A 23,626-nucleotide genomic window follows, 5' to 3' on the forward strand; every position below is an offset into this window, starting at 1 on the left:
TGGAACACTGGCTGATTTTCACTTCATCACAACTTTGTGTTGTTCACTGACCTCATATTAAAATGTGAACTCTTTAAGAGTGATGTCTCCAAAGAAAGGACTGCTATGGGCTGTCATGTAAGGGTTCAGTGAACCAGGCACTTTAGATGTTGCATTGCCTTCCTCAATTCTGAAAGTTGAGCTAGTGTGGGTCCCCCTCTGGGAAAGCGGTTATTACCAGGAAGTCTGCTGATCCAGGGTGATCTTCTATTTTGTTGGTTCTTACTTTGCCAAGCAGAGCTGAGTTTATAAATAGAAGGTTCTTCATGACTGCAATTGGAGAATTGCAGTTGATTGCCTGACTTTATATAATATTCTGCCTTACTTAATTGTGTGATCTTGGGCAATTTAGTGAATATTTCTGTGCCCCAGTTTCCTTATCTGTTATTTGGGAATAATAAAAACGCTATATTATATGGTTGTTGTGAGGTTGAAGAGCACACAGTTCATGCAAATCATTCAGCATAGGGCCTGGGATGTTGTACGTCCTCAATAAAAGTTTACTGTTATAAATAAATAAATAAACAAACAAACAAATAAATAAATAAAATGTGAACTCTTGAACTCCAGTAATCAATCGCATTTGATCAAGTCCTTTTTAGAATCTTGACTTCCTTTGGTTTAGAAGGCCTAGGTTTGCTGACAGACATTGGACTACTGCCTGGAACTTGCTTTTCCATTCATATTGGCAGTAGGAGGAGAATTCAGAATGGGTAGGACTGTTCATTTCGCTTGATTTTGGCCAAAGTACAGACAGAAGGACCCCAGGTCCATCTGCTCTTAGTAAATATCACAGGAATTGATTTGATACCATATCTTGGCCTTAACCAAACAAGTCTCACAGTTGCTGTTTTAATTATTCCAGTTTTGTGCCTTAAACCAAAACAATTTGTAAACCAAAAGAAAAAAAAAAGAATAAACCACACTAATTTACCAAATCCTAAACTCAAGTGTAAAGTTTTCCAAGGAATTCTTGAGCCAAGCCAAATTCCATCCTCCTAAATTACCAGTTGAACTAATTCAAACCAGAAATCGACTTTGATACTGCCCATAACGACTGAATCAGGTTATCAAAATATTTTCTAAAGTGGTATTGCATTTGACTTAGAACCCTAGGAGGGTAGAAAGGAAAGGGAAACAACTTTATTGGTTTTGTAGTTTATTTTTCTTTAAAAAAAAATTTAATTTATTGGAGGAATATCCCTTCTGGCCGTGAGTTTATTTGAGGAATTTTTGTAAGTTTTTGAGAGTTAATCTAACATCCGTTGGACTGGTTTCTGTTTTGTGCAGGTTGCTGTTTTTGTATCTAAAAGCCAAAAGCCACAGGGATGGTCACAGTTACTGTTCATCTCAGGGATGCGAGAGAGTCAAGATCCAGGCAGCAACAGACTCCAAAGACATCAGTAACTGCATGGCCAAAGCGTATCCCCAGTATTACAGAAAGCCATCAGCACTCAAGCCGATGCCATCCATGCTCAAGGGACTCTGTCAAGGCTGCGGAACCCATCAGGTAAACAGGGAATAAAAGTGGTCTGTGGTCCAGGAGAAAAAGTCAAAAGGTTCTGTGCAATCAGCACATTTTTTTTTTGAAACATCTGTGCTGCCAATTTATAAATATTGCATGGTTTCCCCTGAATTTTGGCCCATTCTAGAATGTGATGCTCATAAGAAGCAAACCAGTCCAAATTTATAATAAAACTACCTTCCCCCTGTGATATATCAGTTTGCCCTGGATGATTGTGGATTTATTGGTTGTCATCTTTTCTTTCTCAGATGTGATTCCATTACAGTATCGCTATTTCGTTTGCATGTCAGTGATATCAAAAAATAATTTGTTTTCTTGGAAGTGTGAAATTTATCTTCAGAAAAGGCACTTGTATGAAAATTGTTTCCTTCAAGATGAAAAGCCATTAATTTGAAGCATGTGCTATTATGTTTACCTGTAATTAAAAGTACAAACTGACTTTGGCTAGAAGTGAAATGCTTCTTGTGACATATTCTTAATGAGATGGTCTCCTAGATCTTGAGAAAACATGGCAATGAAAGTAAATCCAAAATATGAGCTAAAATCAGGCATGGGGTTTCCGAAGGAAGTCAGACTAATTCCAGGTGAAAAAGAAATACAGAATTAATATTGCCCTAATTGATCTTTAACCTCTATATAAACAAACATGGGTCAAGAAGAATGGTTCTCAACTTGTGGTCCCCAGGCTAGCAGCATCAGCATCACCTGGGAACTTACGAAAAATTCTAAATCTTGGGTCCCACCCAGTTCTACTGTATCAGAAACTTCAGGGATGGGGCTTAGCAGTCTGTGCTTTAACAAGACCTGGAGATCATTCTGATACATGTTCACATTTTAGTTTCACTGGCCTAGAGGAGTTTTTAAAAAGTCCTTATTGCCACAGAAATGCTTGCTATTAATATGGAGAAAACCTCTAAATCTTTATTTCTTATCATTATAAGTGATTTGAGAAAACAAAAATTCTTCCATTGCACAGGTTCTTTATTTCTAATTTTTCTTGTTTCTGTCCATTGGAGGCAGTAAGAACAGGGAAAGGAAGCGGGTTTTATGCTTCCTATCGTGATATATGATAAGTATTTTTCTGATGACAACTCACTGTCATAGTCTTGGTTGCTCATACCCTTGAGCCACCTCTATTCTCCAATTCAACTAAACCAACCAACCAACGAACAGACAAAAAAATAAACCAGGTACATGAAGAAGTTTACATGAATCCTTGCCTGTCCTATGTAATGTTTTGACTGTTAAAGTGAAATTTTCAGATAGTCTTTGTGGGGAAGTAAATTTTCCAGCCTAATTCTTAAGTTGAATTTGTTAAGAAAGTCCTTCATTACTGAAAAGACTTCAAATAATTTATAATTATTATAAGAATTACTACAATTTATAAAATAATTTAATCATCTTCAGAACTATTCTGGGCCTATCTTGTTAAATGGTTCCATGCATTGACGTTTAGCGTTCTTTATTCTTTGGGCTTAAAACATTGATCAGGATTCATTTCTTAAAGCTGTATCGACTAGTGACCTGGCAGTTGAGAAGTATTTGAAGCATCTGGGGACATCACTTTTACTTGGAAATTTGAGGGGAATTTTTGTTTTGAATGTCAAAAACACATGTGTATTAGAAATAAGTAGGGAAATTCACATGATTTTTTTGACTTCAGACCTGAGACTTCAAAGCAATGTCCAGCTTCTGAGTGCTTAATATCATGATTATCTGCTCTTGCCATGATTATTTGCTCTTGTTGGCATTGATTTATAAGGACATACACTTTTTTTTTTTTTGGCCATGCTGCGTGACCTGCGGGATCTTAGTTCCCTGACCAGGGATTGAAACTGGGCCATGGTAGTGAAAACGCTGGACCTAACCACTGGACCACCAGGGAATTCCCCAGGGCATGTGCTTTTAAGTGCTAAATTGTATGAAGAGTTAAGAGTGCTTTTGAATGAAAAGACAGCCTTTAGGGAGGAGGTGGGTGTTGTGGTTTGGAGACTGGCAGTGATTTGGAGTAGAAGGAAAAAGGGAACAATGCTGTTCCCTTCTTGGGAAGGGAACAGCATTGGAAAAGGCAGGGTAGCAGAAGAGGAGGTAAAGTGCTTGTGGGAAAGTGAGGGAACTGCCCTGCATGTTGAATGTGATAGAATAGTGGGAAATAGGGTCCTGAGTGTATAAGACGTGGCTCTATTTGTGGAACATTTTGCAGGTCTGGTGGAGGAATTTAGACCTGGTGATGTACAGGCCCCTGAAAGTTTTTAAACAGGGTAGTCCTTGTCATCTACACTTCTTTCCTCAGTCCTGGAGTGACTGAGTCCCAATTCAGAATAACTAGTCTGAAAAGGACCTTTGAAAAGATTTGTGACTGTTTTTGCATGAAATGTTTACAAAGATTTAGATATAAAGCATATTTATGTAGTCATTTGTAGAACTGATTTTATTAACAAGATTACAATGATTTGAAACTGAGATTGCTCCAGAAAGTTAGGAACATACACTTCTCATATAAAGCCTGTATCAAAAGATAGAATTCCAGGTCATGAAATACGTACAGAAAGTTCAGAGAAAACAAATAAAAACAAAAACCCACTCACTGGCTTTGGTATAGTTGAGTTTATTTTGAAGGATCTTTTTGGAGGAAGATGCAGTTGACATAGATATGGAACTTCTTCCCTGTCTAGGTGGTGTTTACAAGTGATCCTCATAAAAGCTACCTCCCTGTGCAATTCCAGTCACCCAGTCAAGCAGAGACTCAGCGTGGAGACCTGTCTGTTATTTCTGTGAGTACCATCTGGTGTGTACATTGCCTCAGCTTCTCGGTTTTACATTTTATCCTAGTAACATGAATTCTCTCTGGCAACATTCACTTGTTTATAATCACATTTTGATTATTAGTGGTGAGCAATACAGTAGAGGTGTAAATACCTCCTAAACATTTGTGTTTTAAATAAATAAGATAAATTTATTAAATTTTTTTCTCAGTCAATTATATTTATTGATTACTTTTAGGCGAATGTTAAAATTATTCAGGTAATTATTCAGATTTCTTTTCTGTAGGAGACAAGGCGTTTTTGGTTTAAAAAAATTGTCATAGGGGCTTCCTTGGTGGTGCAGTGGTTCAGAGTCCGCCTGCCGATGCAGGGGACGCGGGTTCGTGCCCCGGTCCAGGAGGGTCCCGCACGCCGCGGAGCGGCTGGACCCGTGAGCCATGGCCGCTGAGCCTGCGCGTCTGGAGCCTGTGCTCCGCGGCGGGAGAGGCCGCAGCAGTGAGAGGCCTGCGTACCGCAAAAAAAAAAAAAAAAAAAAAATTGTCATAGATAATCAATATGCAGAAATTTTAACCTTGGATTTTGAAGCTTAAAAGAAGTTCCCCAGTTATTTGTTTAAAATATGGGAAGTGAAGGTTTTAAAATTTCCTCGGCATTTTATTTTGAAGTTGCCTGGTTCCCATTTTTTTCAGATGAAGAAAGTGAAGATGCAAAGTGTTAGTTGTCTTTTTTAAGTAGGTTAATGGGAGTTAAAAGCCTTAGCCTCATATCAATACTGGAATTGGGGCTAAGAGCCAAGCTAGCCCGCAAGGTAACCAGCTCTAGGCATGTGGCCTGTCCAAAATCGAGTGCATCTATATAAAGAGCTCTTTGGGTAGGACGTATCTAGCCATCCAGCTGATACCCAGCTAGGGTCTGGGCTCAGTCTCATGTGGTCTCCTTAGGAGCTCGGTTTTTTTTAAGTGGTGGACAGCACATTCACAAATCCCCATATATGTGAGCAAAATTAAATCTTACTCTTTTTTTTCTTTCCCAATCTCTTTTATTGTGTTAAAATACACATAACATAAAATTCACCATCCTAACCATTTGTAAGTTTATATAGTTCAGTGGTATGAAATACATTCATATTGTTGTGCAACCATCACCATTATCCATCCATCTCTAGAACTTAACTCTGAATTAAGAACTTTTTAACGACCCTGAATTAAAAATACTGCTACTTAAGGGGGGTGTGTGAAATGGGGAGTTATTAATCAAAAGGCATAAAGTTTCAGTTGAGTAAAATGCATAAACTCTCAAAATCTGCTGTACAACATTGTCCCTGTAGTCAATAGTAATATATTGTTCACTTAAAATGTTTGACGATGGATCTCATGTTAGTGTTCTTACCACAATTAGAAAGAGAGAAAGAGTGAAAGATCCCTATGTAACTCAAAGATTTCTCAAGTATATATACCTATTGCCCTGCATTAGCATTTCTTCATTTTGTAGTGTGTTCATGATGTAATTTTATTGGTATGAAGTTTGTTAGCTCAACATCTCAATGCAGTCAGCTGTATGAGGAACCCATCCCAGCCTACTTGCGTGGAATCTGGTGGGTGTCAGTTGCAAAGGTAAGCAAGTTGGTGCCGAGTCTCTCTGCTCTGCTAGCTCACTAGATAATTAAAGAAGATATTGTTTTGCCCAGACCATCTCAGGTAGGGTATTCCTCTGGGTCTGTAGACATTGTTTGACTCCATTGCTGCACACTGGGTGCCTGGGACCCTAAAAGAGATCACAGAGGACTGTGTTTTGTCACATTTACCTCCAATACTTTTCACATGCATTACCTGAAGAGTCTTTGCTGGACATGGCCTTGCTTTAGTTTTTACGGAAAATTTTGTGTTTCCTTTAAGTAACAGGTTTTTGGGGGGGTACTTTTCAAGGGGACAGTTTGGGTGTGTTAGGGATCATTATGTATATTTTTTATCAAATGTGTCTCAGTTCTAAGTATCCAGATTTTTAAAAATAAGTGAGTCACTTTCAGTCTTTCTAAATATAAAATGGCACTTTATGTCAAGCACTTCTAGAATTATTCTCTAGACTAGGGCTATTTAAATACAGGCAAAAAGCCATTTTGTATTCCTATGAGATCATTAGTGATTAGAAATAAAATTTAAGTATAACTTCTCCAAGCAAGGACAGGTGTAGTGAAGAGAGCATCTCTCCTTTGTTAGCTTTTTTTTTTGCGGTACGGGGGCCTCTCACTGTTGTGGCCTCTCCCGTTGCGGAGTGCAGGCTCAGCGGCCATGGCTCACAGGCCCAGCCGCTCCAGGGCACGAACCCGTGTCCCCTGTATCAGCAGGCGGATTCTCAACCACTGCGCCACCAGGGAAGCCCTTCTCCTTTGTTAGCTTTTAACATAGTTTATAATTTCCCACATTTTAAAGAGAAACAGTGCCTATGACTTAAGTTAGTGTTAAATCATTTTTCAGTCTAATAAGTTTTTTTCCCTTCCTTTTTGGTTGAGGAATTAATGAGATTTGGATGTATCTGGAATTCATTTTTCTTGAAAAGGTCTCAAACCATTAATTTAAAGAGGACAACTGGAAATTTCAGTTCACAGTAATGGTGAACAAGATATAGTAATACCCTGTGGCTTAAATCCTGGTAAAATTACCATTTTTCCATTTTGATTTTAAAGGAGAGCTATATATGGAACAAAGGAGATGAAGCAATCTGGCTCCTCTGTTGTTCTAAATCTAAGCTATAATGGGGGGGGTTTATGTGGGTTAAAGCATGCTATCTATTTATCTATCTATCTATCTGACTAGATATCTATTTCATATAGATACATGTATTTTTCCTGAACCAACGTGACAGTATCTGAGCTGCAGTATAGAGGCTGCCACCCGATCACTGAGTTGGAAAGCTCTGACCCCATTGAGAGACTACGTGTGTAAGAATGAAGGCCCTGAGCCTGCAGAGAGAGTCACCCTGCTCAGCTGAGTGTGGGCTGCCATGCCTTGCTTGTAGCAACTTAGCCAGTCAGAAAAGACCAGTGAAGGCAAAAGTCTGTGAGAACACAGGCTCAATCTCAAATGTTGGCAGAGGAAGAGTAATGGAATATACAGTTTGAGTTTGGGAATTATTATTTGATTCATGGGTTTAGAAGACAGAGGGAAAGGGGCTGGAAAGACGAGTCATCCTGGAAATGCCGAAATGGTGATGACCGCAGATGTTTTTGTATTCTCAGATCAACGGCACTGACTTTACCTTCCGAAGTGAGGGCGTCCTCCTCCTGGTTGTGGATGCCTGCAGTGTTCCCTTCCGGTTGACGGAGAAAAAGGTTTTCTCTTTTGCTGATGTCAGTCTCATGGAAGAGTATTTAAAAACAAGCATCCCTCCAAGGTAGGTGAAGCTTGCTCTGTGTGAGGGATAAGGTACCTTAAAGATGACATCTGGTTAACTCTGAGCTTTGATTTGTCTACCTGCCCTTTTACCCTTTTAGGGTATTTAGGATTCTTGAAAGATAGTCATTCCTTCCTAGTCTCAGGTTGATGCCTGTGTGATCCAAGTTGCTTGTCATTGATAAGTGAGGACTTGGATGTTAGAAGAGTTTGCAAATGATGGGAAGGCTCTTGGAAGGAGAAAGGCTTAAAATTTTGGATCATTTCTATCCCACTTTTTAGTATTAAGTTAGTCTACATGGTACCCAACGCACTCAGAAGGCTCATTATCATTTTAAAACAATTGTATAGATAATTTTATAGACAATTTTACCTTTGCAGCCATCTTTCCCACTGATGAACCCTCAGACAGCATTGTGCTATGACTGTGGTATAGGAGGTTGTCACCTGGGTCACTTGGAAGTGACTGGAAAGGAGTAAATTGATTTTTTTTTTTTTTTTTTAATTTGGCTGCACCATGTGGCTTGCGGAATCTTATTTCCCTGACCAGGGATCGAACCCTCGCCTTCAGCAGTGAAAGCGTGGAGTCCTAACCACTGGATCGCCAGGGAATTCCCCAGGAGTAAATTGATTTTTAAGTGAATGAGTGTGTGGTCTCTCTTTTAAGAGCCCTAGTCTGATTCATTTTTCTTTGTTAGTCTCTGAACAAAGGTTCACAGGAGAGAAATCTTCCTTTTTTTCTGTTGGGCAGACACAAAAGGTATTAAAATAAGCCGTAAAGCCATAGTAATTAAGCCGGTGTAGTAGTGGCAGAGGATAGAGAGATCAGAAGAGAGAATCCACAAAAAGATCTGAACGTGTGTGTTGATATACTCACAATAAAAGTAGCAATTTAAACCAAACCATGGAGAACAGATTTTATTTCATTTTTTTTTAGAATTGGCATTTATCCATTTACTTAGTAAGTAGATAATAGAACTTAAGTAGGTATATAGAGCATCTGAAACTAACAAAACTAACCTCCTCTGTTAAAATAGTTTGTTCCATGACAGAGCTGTGTCTCAAGCCATCCACTAGGTCCACTGACCTAAATGACTTTTGCTTTCCCTACATTTATAGACCCCTTGTAATAGCAACATAAGCTCTAGGTGGGGCATTGAAGGGGACACTTGTAATAGCAGGGATGAAAAGGAATGTGGGGTGTTTTTTTTCTGTGTGTGGTACGAGGGCCTCTCACTGTTGTGGCCTCTCCTGCTGTGGAGCACAGACTCTGGACACGCAGGGTCAGCAACCATGGCTCACGGGCCCAGCCGCTCCGCGGCATGTGGGATCCTCCCTGACCGGGGCATGAACCCGTGTCCCCTGCATCGGCAGGCAGACTCTCAACCACTGTGCCACCAGGGAAGCCCTTGTTTGTTTTTTTGAGTTCTGCTTTTATCTAGTATTTCTATACTGTATTTAGTTCAGAACGGTACTCAGTAAATACATGCTGAATTACTGAAATTTGCTCTGATTTTCTAACTTTTACAGGTCAATTGTTCTGTTGAGCACAAGAGGAGAGATAAAGCAGTTGAATATTTCAGATTCGTTAGTATCTCTGGGATTAGCCAAACCGGCCAATCTCTATAACAAAGGTTTGTATTTGTATTCTTCTGTGAAGTTCTTAGGAGGCCAGCAACGTATGCATTTTTACGGTGGAGTATAGCTACCAGACTGTTTTCATGAGCTTGTTTGGCTGGGGTGGGTATCATGAAAATAATTTCTAAATCAGGAGACAGTTGCAGAGGAAGTGTGTTGGGACGTGGCTTGTTATTTGGGGCAAGAGGTGGGTGGTGAGAGTTCATTCTCTGACGTAAGGAAGTACAGTTCTTTTTGTTTTTGTTTCACAGCCATCTTTGTTTTGCTCACCTCCGCTTCACCTCCCACATTATCTTGCATGGAACTAGTAGAGGTACAAATTGAACTTTTTCTTTTTCTTTGTTTTAAGGGAGTACCATATTTTTGGGATTCAGTGGAAACTTCAAACCATCATGGACTAAGCTGTTTACTAGTCCTGCTAGAGAGGGCCTTGGGCTGCTTGAACAATTCGTACCTTTGCAGCTGGACGGATATGGTTGTCCCAGAGCTGGCACGGTCCGCCGAAGAGACTTGGAGCTGTTGAAGCAAACTTCAAAAGCACATTAGAGACTAACTGTAACTTAGCTGGGGGAAAAAATGTGAACTAACTTATTTAATTTATGGCATTTTAAAATGACACTGTTAACCCAACGGAACTATTTTCCTGTTTGATACAGAAAGGGGAGAAAAGAAAGAATTTAAAGTGATTGCTTGAATATGGGCTCACGCACCTTCTAGTTGTACAAAATGTTAAAGAATTTATTTGTATTTGTTAGGCTGGTATATTTCAGAGATCAGTTCTCTTATTCCTCACCTCCCACTCCTGTGTTTTGTAGTGACCATAAGCAGTGCTTCACCTTTTGTACAGTGGGATGTCTTGGGGGAGGGAGGGGGCTTCTGAGAGTCAGCCTGAGTCCTTGAGAGGACCAGCTCTTGTAGCACCTTGGATACTTGAAGTCTAATGCTCAGTTGTGTTGTTGACTTTGGGTCAGCAGTTGACCTGCGTGGCTGGCATGTTCAGGAATGCCTTGGGCCCTAGTTCCAGGCAGCCTTTGAGGATTTGGTATGATACTGAATGGTAGAGTTTTAAGTGGCAACTCAGGCCCAGCTCATGCCCTTTTTTGCCTGGACATGTGCTATTTTTATTCATTTGTATATTGATTCCTTCTAAGGGTTCAACTTTCAAACAAGAAGTATGGAATATATTGGGACAAAGGGCTTTTAGGAGTTAGACATCCCTTTAATCTGTGACCATTGGGAAAAAATTTGACCTGCACCATGGTCTGATGTTGGTGGGGCCATTTTTGCAGCTTTAATCTTTAGCCTGTTTTGACTGTATATTTGTATTTAAAATGCAGAGCTGAGCTAAATATTTACATTTTTTTAAAAAAGAAGCAGGCCATTTTCCTGAACTATAAACTTGGGTCGTTTCAACTTGCACAAAGGAAGTCTGTTCTTGGAGTTTCTTCTGCACCCAGTTTTTTGTTGTTGTTGTTTTTGTGTGTGGATTTTTTTTTAAGCCTTACTGCTCACCAACCTGGCAGGACAATTGCAGAAAGCTTAATGATACCCACAAAATATTGTGGGTAGAAAAAAAGGAGAGAAAAAAAGGAGAGCCTTTTAAGGGCCAGAATCATGGAGGGAATATTCAGAAACCTTTTTTTAGCCTTAGAGGAATCCGTTACTCTTAACTAAATTGCTAGAGCCAATTCAAAAAAGACACTGTGATGCCATATTTTTCTTCCCCCTAGGTGCATGCATCTCCTGCCAGTGAGCACTGCATGTGGCAAAAAGATTGCTGCCACAGCCTGGGATGTCACCACACCAAGAGGAAAGAAGCATTGTAATGCCTTTACCTTTTCCTAAACCCACAATGCATGAAGTGTAGTGGAGGGATGGCCATGGCAAGACGGGAGGGAGTATGTTCAGGTTGACTTTGGCAGTACAGACAAATTCACTTTTCTCTACCAAGAGCAATGGCTGATGGCCTGTCCTTTTCTGTCCAAGAGAAACTGCAGAGCAGCTCTGTGACTTCTATTACTTTATAAAATGTGCTACCTCAAAGTGCTACCGATAAACCTTTCTAACTGTAAGTGCTCTTGCTAAGGGCACATGTCTTAAAGTTTAGGTTTTGGGGTGTTTTTTTTTTTTGTATATCGATGAATGAAATCTTACCTATTAAATATATTATTGGATCATCGTTCCTCAAGGTGATTAAAGTTTGTGTGTGTGTGTGTGTGTGTGTGTGTGTGTGTTTATGACCAATATCTTTTACGTGTGATTTTTAGAGTTTGGCTCTTTAAAGATTTGGAGAGGATATGTACGTTCTAAGGCACTCAGTTTTTCTGCTTTATATGCTAATGATCAGGGCCTAAGTGAAATAAATAAAAATATGCGTGCATGTATATTTTTTTATATGTGTGTGTGACTCTATTTATGTAGCAAGCAGTCAATCAGTTAATCTGTCATTTTTTATTCCCTATCCCAGCTGTAAAGAACCTATGGGCAGACATAAGGAAGGGAAATGGTCCTCCACTAAGTAGATTTTGTAAAACTAAGTAATCTTCATAAGGCCAATGGAGAGGTTCTCAATGTTGGCTGCACATTGGAGTCACCTGAGGAGCTTTAAAAACTGTGAAGTCCTGGGCCCCACCCCCCAGCTCCTACATTCATATTTAATTGGTGTGGGGTGCAGCCTGGGCATTGCAGTTTTTTTTAAAGCTCTGGGTGATGCTAATAACATGTAGCCAGGTTTAAGAACCACTGCACTCATATAATAGGCCCACTGTTTAACTTCAGTCTATAATTTTTTTGTGAGGAAAACAAAATTAAGATTATCTATTCTTTTTATTTGCGGTTCCTATATTACTTACAGAATTCCCAGCCCTAAACAAAGCACTTCGCTATGGTCTCCTTTTAATCGAACTTTCAAATAGAGTTTTTAGTCCTTAATTGTTTCAAATTGTTAAATTGGTTATCGAAGCTGATAGCCACGTTTCAGCAGTTGGGAGCTAGCAATCTGTTTTATTTTTACTGAGAAAATGTGTTCAAAGATGATTTATAAGTTCGTAAGCATTTTCCATCAGGGGAGGCAATTGGTTGAGCTCCAGAAATGTGGCCGTGCACAAATCAGCCAGCTGATGAGAAACGCAGGGCCTTCTCATATGTCGACAGACCTGGGTTTTAAGTCTTTCCTGTGAGATTTCTGCCTCTCCACCTGAATCAGTGTGCCGTACATTATCTTCAGAGGCTGGAAGAGAGTGCTTGTGAGAAGATGAAAGGCAGGCTCATGGTCTTGTAGAATATGACTCCAAAGCAGCCGCTAAACTGATGTTTAGACCTGGGTGTGGGGAGGAGGTATTTATGACTTCTCTGTTCTCTGGCTCGATCAGAAGAGAACATACCCTCATGCTATTAAATGGAGTACTTGGTTTGGGAGGAGGGCTGGGCAATGAAGTGATGGATAGAGACTTGAATGCTTCACGTAACTAAGTTTTCATTCCTTAAGGGATGCAGTAATGTTTGGATAAGTCCAGTTGAAAGGCATTTCAATAAGCAGGAATGTGCTTGATTTGTGTTTGTTTGTTTTTTCATTTGGTCCTAATAGGTAAGTACTTAGATTCCATTGTGACAATGTTTGTTGATTTCATGATGCAGAGTTGGAGTTTACCCTCCAGAATTCATGTTTGGCTTTCAGATACTTATGAAATCATGTTTAATAACTTGAGAAATTCCCCTAGAAGTGAAGACCATGAATGGGAGTAACTGGGTAACAGATTGTATCACTATAGTTGGTCTTAACTTGGTAATAACCCAGTCTTTTAGAAATATGAGCACACACTCTGGATTGGAGCTCATTTTCAACAAAAATTCAGGGAGGAAAAAAAATCAAGAAAAGGCATCTCCAGTCCCTTGTTCACAAATAGCAAAATGCTGTTCACATCTTGCTGGACTCTTGGCATCATTTGGAAGATTGAAGGTCTTTTACTCATATTTATCTTCAGTATGAGAGAGAAGCTGAAAAAAGGATGCTAATTAGGCACTGGTGTTGTAGGGAAGGGCACACACCACTTTATTTTTATGTGATAAAATTAGAGAATGATTGAACTATGATGATTTCTAAATGAGGAACTGTGTCCCACAGGGCATCCAAAAATATCAGCCACAGCAAGATGTGAAAATGTTATACCTGAAAATCCAATAGTGGGTCAGAAGGCAACTTCACAGATACATTTTAAAAAATTTTCTAAGATGGATATTGTGATTATTCTGGATATGAAAAGCAATAACAGATTTAAAATTCATCCTCAGAAAAGCTTAGACTTTATAATCAAAATTGATAAGTCAGGAATTGGCAAACTGACCTGTAGGACAAACCTGTCCCCCAGACTGGTTTTATACTAATTTTGAGCTAAGAGTGGTTTCACATCTTCAAATATAACACATTGGAAAAAGTCAAAAGAAGGGTAATATGTTATGATGAGAAAATTATGTAAAATTTAAATTTCAGTGTCCATTAATAAAGTCTAGTTGGAGGACAGTCATGCTCATTTGCTTACATACTGACTATGGCTCGCATATGGCAATGGCAGGTTTAAGTAGTTGCCACAGAGACTGTATGGCCTACAAAGCTGAAAATATTTACAGGTGTATCTTGTTTTATTGTGCTTCACTTTATTGCGTTTCCCAGATATGGTGTTTTTTACAAATGGAAGGTTTGGGCAGTGCTGCGTGGAGCAAGTCTATCGGTGCCATTTTTCTAGTAGCATTTACTCACTTTGTGTCTCACATTTTGGTAATTCTTGCAATATTTCTAACTTTTTCATTTTTATTATATTTGTTATCATGATCTGTGATCAATGATGTTTGATGTTAACCACTGCAAAAGGATTACTCACCGAAGGCTCAGATGTTGATTAGCATTTTTTAGCAATAAAGTTTTTAAATTAAGGAATGTACATTGTTGTTTTAGACAATGCTATTGCACACTTAATAGACTACAGTATAGTGTAAACATAACATGTACTGGGAAACCAAAAATTTGTGTGACTTGCTTTATTGTGATATTTGCTTTATGACAGTGGTCTGGAACCAGACCTGAAGTATCTCTTATGTATGCCTGAACAGTGTTCCTTTACTGAAAGAGTTTGCTGACCCTTGATTTTGGTGAAGGGTATATTGGTGTTCATTGTACTGTTCTTGGAACCTTCCTAAGGCTTGAGAATTTTTAAAATAAAAAGTTAAGGGAAAAACCTCCATCAGAATCACCTGAGGTACTTGATAAAATGCAGAATCCCAAGCCCCAACTCAGACCGGAGAATTGGCATCTCTGGGAATTGCAGCTGGGAATATAATGGTATAACAAGCTCCCCAGGTGTTTCTTATGAGCAGTAACATTTGAGAATCCCATAGCACGTAGTAAGCCCCTGTTATCGCTCTCCTTCTTTAACAGAATACATCTGAACAAATGTGAATGTTATTTTTTTTAACTTGAACAGCTCCATCTACACTGTCTTCCCCACAACTTTTGGTCACTAATGCAGGGCGGATCTGGTGCACAACACAGTACCTGGCTGTTTCTGGGGCAAAAGTTTGGAGCCCGTGAAATCTCTCCACTGTCTGAAATTCTGTTTGAATTATTCCTTTGGCTACAATTGTTCCTACAATGAAATCCCATCCATCCTTGTGAGTTCTTTTTATTATTTTAAGGAGTTTAAAGGAAAATGTACAATAAGCCACAATTAGGCTGCACAGACTAACAACATAAGTTTCTTTGCTTTTGGATGGAACTGCATTCACCCTAGTTATTTCACATTTATCGAAGTATTGATTGGCAATTGCAGGTCTACTTTTTTTTAAGGTAGAATGAATTATTTTATATAAGCAATTTGCTTTGTACACAAAAGCCTTTTAATACATGAGCTTCTTGGAGGGGGTGGGAGGGGCTGGGTGGATTTTAGGGGGATAATGAAATTGGTCCTTGCCAGGAAAGAGGGTGGTACACTCTGGGAGGGCATGGGAGGTTTATCTTTTTCCACTTTCTCCCACCAGCTTACACTGATCAGAACACCTAGTTCCTGTGGGAGGAAGGCTTTGGTCAGATAGGTTTCTTTTCTTTTTTTTTTTTTTTCCAGATAGGTTTCTATGTGGGGGAATGTCGGCTTTGCAAACTCAGGAGGCAAGGAACATCATTAGCTCCATATGGGTCGGAGGAGGAGGGAGTTCTCACAAGGGAAAGACCATGCCAGAACTTGTTGCTTCCTTCAAAAATGTGCATGTGAACAGTCTTCTAAGGAAAATGGCTGAGTGAGTAGTTAGTAGATTCCAGACAGAGTGAAGTGTCTAATGCAGTTCGTTGCTGAAGGTATGGTGGGTGTTTTGTCTGATGCCACCTAAGGCTCTTTACTAGCAGTGTTACTTCAAGTAGTTTCCTACTTCTGGTCCTCAGCTTTCTCATATATAAAATGGGACTACTAATACTTTTGTAAAATTACAAAAGGGATCAAATGAGAGTAGCCAACAAACCTGGGTGCTTTGTTTACAAAGAAAATCGGATTTCCAGGCAATTTGTTACCCAAAGACTGGGTTTGCCTCTTGCTGGGTGTTGAGCTAAAAGACAAAACCAAGCCAAAGATGGGAGAAGGAAGCTTTATTACTTGAGTCAAGTAAGGAGAACACCGGGGATCTTTCCCAAAGCAGTGTCTCCTCCAACAGCAAAATTGGGGAAGTTTTAAGCTAAGGGTACATGTATATTCATGAAGAGGCTTGGGCGGCTGACAAGAGTCCCTAGCTTTAATTGAAGTCACAAAGGTCAGAGAAGGTCAACATCATGGTCCTGTAGGTTCCGGTTGACCTAGGTTGAGTGCCTGAGAGGGGTTTAATGTCTGCAAAACAACTCAAGAAAGTGCTTCAGGCTAGTCTTCACCATTGAAACAAATCTGGGAGCTTTTACAACTGATTTGTTAGCTTTGCTGTTGTTACTTCTCTTGCCTGATAACAGTTCTTTTGTTCCCTTAAGTTCATTATTTTTGAGACCTGTTCAAGGCCAAGCTTTGTGGACAGGCTCAGATCACAAAATGACAGGCCCAAAATGGCTTCTCTTATGTCAAGAAAGCCATGCTTGGTTCTCTTTCTCCCAGGACCCCCTACCTTATCTGCTTATACCATGTATTCTAATTTAGTCTTTTTTTTTTTGAGGGCTAAGGATTAGGGAATTTATTTTTTAAATTAATTTTTATTGGAGTATAGTTAATTTACAATGTTGTGTTAGTTTCTGCTGTAGGGAATCTGTATCTTTTAAACAAACTTCAGAGATAGTGCGAGATTTGGGAACCACTGAGAATGCCCTATGAAAGCCCCTGCCCTAGTTTTCCTAGTTTTAACAGACTTCCCTTACTAAGTTGTTTGTATCTAGAGAAGAGGCCCTCAGGCCAGGCAGTGCTTGTTTAGTGAATTGGTTTGAGCATCCAGAATGAGGTTTGCATTTAGGCCCTTCCTTGCACTAGCACCGTAACTCAGCAAACAGCTGTGTACGGACTCAAGCTATGAAATGTGGAAAGACAACTATGAAGTGAAAACATGTGGCTGCACCCTGTTCTGCAGCTGGTGTGTGCAGTTTTCTGCTCTCCATTCTCGTGAGGGAAAACTGCAGTTCATGGTTTGCCTCTTCCAATTCCTTTTGGCGAAAACTAACATGGAATGCAAACAACTCATTTCTGGTTTTCTCTCGGTACTTTACCCACATTTCATTCTTCCTTCTTACCAAGTAGGAAAAATGCTAACAATGCAATGAAATGGTTCGGAGTGAAGGTTTATATGATGAGCTGAAGCTGAGTTAGAGGACTTGGAAAATGAGTGCCTTTGGCAACAAATCTTCCTATGTTTCTGCACCCCATTTCTTTCTAGTCACACCCCCACCTCCTCATCACTGCCCAGGGTCCACTGCTGCAGCCTTGTCACACTGGGCAAGACCATGTTCCCAGCCCTCTTTGTACCTTTCATTCCCCATCATCGCTCACGTGTTCCATGTCCAATCCTCAGCATCCTTAGCTAGCCCTTTGTAGACTAATTCAAAGTCAGATTGGTCCTCGTGTCTGAAACATATTCCCTCTCAGGCAGCAAGGCCATTTTAATATCTGCCCACAGTGCCCATATGCTAAAAGTAATATGTTGCTGGAAGTTTTGTTTATCTGATTTGGTTAGTTTTTAAGGCAATTTTGCCCTCCTACATACTTCACCTACATATGAGGCTGATTCCATTGAAGCCTGGAGGAAGTTACAAATCTGGGAAATTAACAAACTGGATAATCATTCCCTGGGTAATGGAGTCACTACCATCTACAGGATATGAGCACTTGTATTTGAATAGAGTCCCTTTTGACCATCTTCAGGAAGGTTATGAATAATACTGTGATTTTCCTCCTGCTTAAGCAATGTTCTCAGAACATGGAGACTAGATGAGTAACTCTACCTGGCTCTGAAACATAATCCATTTGGATTCCAGGCCCAGGGTCTTGGCCGCAAAAAAGTGTGTTTGTTCCAGCATCTTCCTGGAAGCTGTGCTCTGTGAGCACTGGAAAATCCCTTTTGTTTATGGTGTCCTGCATTTCTGTAAATCACCTTATTTCAATAGCTGAAAGGAAGAGATTTGGTAATTATAGCTTTCCTTTGTTGCAGCTTTATATTGAAAGCATATGCCAGGAAGGTTAAGTAAGAATCCAAGTGGATAGATGATATATAAACAAGATTAGGAATCATGAGGATTGGGGGCTTCCTGTGCAGTTTTATCCAGAGGAAAAAGGTCAATTACAAACCCCCAATTATTTTTTTTTGCTGGTGGGAGTATGATTTTATTATACTGATGATCTATACTTACTGTGTCTTATTTCCAATTCCTTGCAATGAGTTAATTTGTTGATTTCAGTTATAAATTTTTAATGTGATATCTAAAATATATTTAAAATCTACTGACAAGTATAATTGTTGGGTATTTTGGACAGTCAATTTCTAATTTATCAACTTAATACCTATATGGTTGCTACCTATTTGATTGAAATAACCTGAGAGTTCCTTTAAATTTTATTTGGTCCTTTATCTGTTTACAGAAGGTAAATGATGAATATGAAGCATAAGGGTAACCAATGAAAGACTTAAAGATTAGTAACTTTGGAAGTAAAGGATGATGAGGGAGAAGAATGACTCCACCCTGGCTTTCTTTAACTTTTTCCATTAACTATTTCCATACTTAAGTTAGCAAGTCAGAGCCAGTAGAATCTATCTAGTCATTGAATTTCTGAGTTTGCTTAGTGAGATAATACTATTTTAAACAAATCCTGCCCTCCTTGTTAGAGAGAGAGAGAGAGAGAGAGAGTGTGTGTGTGTGTGTGTGTGTGTGTGTGTGTGTGTGTGTGTGTGTGTGTGTGTGTTGCTCTCATATGTCTGAAAGTTTATTCATTGTACCAATATCATTATTTTGGTGAGGGCTAGCTACAAAGAGAATATTACACTTGTGAGTGTGGTGTTAAAGAAGAAATATTCAGGACACTTGTTAAAGATGGTAAGGTAGACTTTATTCAAGGGGGCTATTATAATGGAGTTTTGTAGTAGGGGAGTGAGATGGAGTGCAACTCCAAATACACCAAGGAAAAGTGAGGAGTTATACCCAAGGAGCAGGGTGGGGATTGGTGGATGTAAAATGACTAAGAAAACAGCAGGGGTAGGGGGATGCTGGCTTGAAGGGAGTTTTGCAGCAGGTGGCCCAGGGTAATAAGATACCTGAGAACAGGGAGGGGGGATGAGAAATTTGATTAGATATCAAGGATGGGGAGTTTTCACTAAACTGGAGTTTTGTGAAAACTGAATTAAAAAGGCCAAGGACAGAGCCCAAGGTCAGGGGCCTCATCATCAAAAGGACCTAAAGGAGCCTGATTCAAGCTTGGTCAAGGACACAGCCTTTGTCAGTGGTTCAAGGGTGAAGGTAAGACTACGGTTAATTACCATGGGGAAGTTAGCTATTTAGATATACTCACCTGCTTGGTATTAAGTTTAGAACTAGGGAAAGAGGGTTTAACCTTTCCCTCTGATTAGACTTCTGTGAGTCAAATTGCTTTGAAATGGGCTGTTGAATTATGAAAAGGTTTCAGATACCACATAGAAAAAGAACAGGTTTTAAAGAGGAAGGAATCAGGAGTTCCCTGGTGGCACAGTGGTTAAGAACCTGCCTGCCAATGCAGGGGACACAGGTTCGAGCCCTGGTCCGGGAAGATACCACATGCCGCGGAGCAACTAAGCCCGTGCGCCACAACTACTGAGCCTGTGGAGCCCGTGAGCCACGACTACTGAGCCTGTGTGCTGCAGTACTGAAGCCCGCGTGGCCTAGAGACCACGTTCCGCAACAAGAGAAGCAACTGCGCTGAGTAGCCTGCACATCCCAATGAAGAGTAGTCCCCGCTCGCCGCAACTAGAGAAAGCCCGTGGGCAGCAATGAAGACCCAACACAACCAAAAATAAAATATAAATAAATTAATTTAAAAATAAATAAAGAGGAAGGAATCCCTGTCCTGGATTCTGCCATTCTCTATTGTTCCCCCAAAGTACAGGATTATCCTTTTTTTTTTTTTTTTCTTTTTTTTTTTTGTGGTACGCGGGCCTCTCACTGTTGTGGCCTCTCCTGTTGCGGAGCACAGCCTCCGGACGCGCAGGCTCAGCGGCCATGGCTCACGGGCCCAGCCGCTCCGCGGCATGTGGGATCTTCCCAGACCGGGGCACGAACCCATGTCCCCTGCATCGGCAGGCGGACTCTCAACCACTGCGCCACCAGGGAAGCCCTATCCTTCTTAAAATGCATTTTGTGGGCCGTTTCCATCAGAACCGTGGGGTTTACTGTTAAAACTGGATTCATGAGTTCCATTCTGGATGGGTTGAATTAGAATCTTTGCTTAAAACCCAGAAGCCTGCATTTAAATAAGCGACATAACCAGTGGAATGTATCACAGAACCCAGAAATAAATTTGTAACAAAGATGGCATTACAATCAATGAGTAAAGAATAAACTATTCAATAAATAATGTGAGAAAAGTTGATTTTCCACATAGAAAAAAATGCAGTTAGATCCCTACCTTATACCATGAAGAAAAATAAGAGTCCACATAGATTGAATATTTAAATGTGGAAAATAGTAGTGTTAAAACTTTTAGAGAGTGGAAATTCCCTGGCGGTCCAGTGGTTGAGACAGCGCTTTCACTGTCATGGGCCCGGGTTTGATACTGCAAGTCGTGTGGCATGGCCAAAGAATAAATAAATAAATAAAACTTTTAGATAAAATATAGAAGAATATAATTTTGACGTTGGAATGACCTTAAATACATGAAAAATGCAAATCATTAAAAAAACAAAAGAATTCTACTAGATTACAATTTACTAATATTGTGTGACAAAAATTACCGTAAGCAGTCAAGAGACACGCCACATAAAATAGCATAAGCAGTAAACAGGATATTTCTAACAAGTATAACCAGCAAAGAATTAGTATCACGAACCTAAGAACTTCTCTAAATCATTTAAGAAAAATAAAAGCAAACCAAGGGAAAAATGGGCAGGTTTTAATCATATCCAACTCATAGAACAGGAAATCTGAGGCAAATACATGTATGAAAAGATGTCTAACTGTATTATTATTTAAGGGGAATTCAATTAAAAAGTGAAATACTATTCAAAGCGTTCATGAATATGCAGAAAAATGAAGCTTTTGGACACGTTGGCTGGATATAAACAGGTACAAACACTCTGGAGAGCAAATTGGCAGTATCTAATAGCTTTGTGTGTATGCTATCCTAATTATATATGTGCCTATGAATCTCTTGTTCATATGTGCCAGGAGGCGTGCAGAGATATTTATTGCTGTGCTTATATGGGTGAAAAATTGGGAAGAACGTGAATGCTCATCATTGAGGGACTGCATCAATACATTATAGTATACTCATACATGGGACTACCATACTCCAGTCAAAATGAATGAATTGTGTCTTAGTGTATCAGTATAGGTACATCTAATGCTGGGTAGACAAGGTACAAATTGATATATATGAAACAATAGCAATATTTATGGATACAAACATTGTTGAAGTTGCACCATCCAATTTCCTATCTCTAACAAGAGGTTTTCTTTCTATTCTTGCTAACCTTGGAGATTTTTTATTTTATATTTTGATATCAATATTCAGGCTAAAATTGCTTTATCATTCATACTTTATTATTTCATCCAATCTTTTCTTTTTTTATTGGTTTTTAAAAATCTTTTAAAATGAACTTTTAATTTTAGAATAGTTTTAGATTTATAGAAAATTTGTGAAGAGTTCCCATATACCCCACATCTAGTTTCTCCTATTATTAACATCTTACATTATGAGTATGGTATATCTGCTATAATTAATGAACTAATATGTTAAATAAAGTTCATATTTTATTCAGATTATCTTAGTTTTTAACTAATTCCTTTATCTGTTCTAGAATCCCATCTAGGATACTACGTTAAATTTATTAGTCATGTCTCCTTAGGCTCCTCCAGGTTGTAGCAGCTTCTCAGACTTTTTGTTTTTTTATGACTTTGATAGTTTTGAGTTGCTGGTCAGGTATTTTGTAGAATGTCCCTCATTGGAGTCTGATATTTTTCTCATGATTAGATTCGGTTTTGGAGAAGAAGACCATAGAGGTAAAGTACCATTCTCATCATGTTGTATCAAGAGTGCCTATTATTAATATTAGTTATCACCTTTGATGGTAACCTTGATCACCTGGTAGAAATAGTGTTTGTAAGGTTTTTCAGCTGTAAAGTTATCCCTTTGTCCCCTCTTTCCATGCTGTGCTCTTTGGAAGGAAGTCATGATGTGCAGCTCATACCAATCTCCTTTTTGAAAAGAGAATCCGAAGCTGAGAATGATAAAGTAATTTGCCCTAAGTCATACAGTTAATCATACCTAGTGCAAGGTATGATTTGGGCCACAGTAAGAGGATTACTTAATGTATAGCAATTTAATTTTACACTTAATTTACATGTTAAAATTAAGGTTAAGGAAGTGCACTTAGCACTTGCAAAGTCCAGTGTCCCCTTGCCCTCCACAATCCTTCTACTCAAAACATATAGATTTATTAAGTAACATATTTTTCATACACCCCCCCCCCCCCACATACACACACAGCTGAGCTCAAAATGAATACTGGAAAACTTATACATATTGGAAACTGGAAAGGAACTAGTGACAAAGAGCAGGAGCTAAAGTTCCATGGGGACCAGAAGTCTGCCCCTAACATTTGCCACCCAGGCAGGCAAGAAATTCCAGGGTCCTGAATCTTTGGAAAATGGTCCAGAAGAAAACAAGAGGTACATATGCCCAGATGGGTATATCTTCTTCAGCTCCTGGATTCCTTAGTTCTTAAAGATGGGCACACTGGATGGAGGGCCAGAGGGACCCTTTAAAGTGCTAGGTCAGACATCAGGGCCATATACCTAGGTCTGAGGGTGGTACTCTAAATAGCCATGCGGACTATACTTCAGGAAAAAGAAAAATGATTGTAGATTGAAGCTATGGGGTAAAAGAAGTGATGATAAACAAAGGAAGCAGTAAAACATAGAATATAATTATAAAAAATACTTTCCATAAAGTAACAAGCATAACCGTATTTGTGTTTGTGTTTGAAAACAGACTAGAAATAAAATACCACATAATAACTTGGAAGTTATGAGGCAGAGGAAGTTATTATGTGCTAAGGTCTTTGTTTTTTTCAGTAGAGAAAAGAGATACTGATTGGCTTTGTCATCATATTATAAATGCTTGCTAAAAAAAATAAGCACAGGGGCTTCCCTGGTGGCGCAGTGGTTGAAAGTCCGCCTGCAGATGCAGGGGACACGGGTTCGTGCCCCGGTCCAGGAGGATTCCGCATGCCGCGGAGCGGTTGGGCTCGTGAGCCATGGCCACTGGGCCTGCGCGTCCGGAGCCTGTGCTCCGCAACGGGAGAGGCCACAACAGTGAGAGGCCCGCGTACCGCAAAAAAAAAAAAAAAGCACAAAATGCATAACTTCCAAACTGGAAAGCAAAAAGAAAGAAGTTTGAGAAATCTATTTAATGAAAGATAGCAAAAAAGTAGAAATAAATAGCAAAAAATAAGACATAGGGACTTCTCTGGTGGTCCAGTGGCTAAGACTCCATGCTCCCAATGCAGGGGGCCTGGGTTCGATCCCTGGTCAGGGAACTAGATCACACATGCCGCAACTAAGAGTTCACATGTCGCAACTA

The 23,626-nt window shown here is 39.6% G+C and overlaps 1 protein-coding gene across 2 annotated transcripts in view; it reads left to right on the forward strand.

Annotated features, from left to right (window-relative positions):
• CEMIP2 (cell migration inducing hyaluronidase 2) overlaps positions 1 to 11,823 on the forward strand; it is a 78,412-nt gene extending 66,589 nt beyond the window's left edge. Inside the window, exons 19-23 of one of the 2 annotated variants that reach the window (XM_082842147.1) lie at positions 1,330 to 1,549; positions 4,240 to 4,338; positions 7,565 to 7,719; positions 9,249 to 9,352; positions 9,706 to 11,823. In XM_082842147.1, the coding sequence (XP_082698273.1) occupies positions 1,330 to 1,549; positions 4,240 to 4,338; positions 7,565 to 7,719; positions 9,249 to 9,352; positions 9,706 to 9,902 (775 nt within the window). In that variant the 3' untranslated portion in view covers positions 9,903 to 11,823. The remainder of the gene's footprint in view (positions 1 to 1,329; positions 1,550 to 4,239; positions 4,339 to 7,564; positions 7,720 to 9,248; positions 9,353 to 9,705) is intronic. The other variant, XM_082842146.1, reaches the window with a different exon arrangement.
• The last annotated feature ends 11,803 nt before the right edge of the window (positions 11,824 to 23,626 follow it).

Source organism: Leucopleurus acutus (genome assembly GCF_964270905.1).
Source record: "Leucopleurus acutus genome assembly, chromosome: 7".
Taxonomy (NCBI): domain Eukaryota; kingdom Metazoa; phylum Chordata; class Mammalia; order Artiodactyla; family Delphinidae; genus Leucopleurus; species Leucopleurus acutus.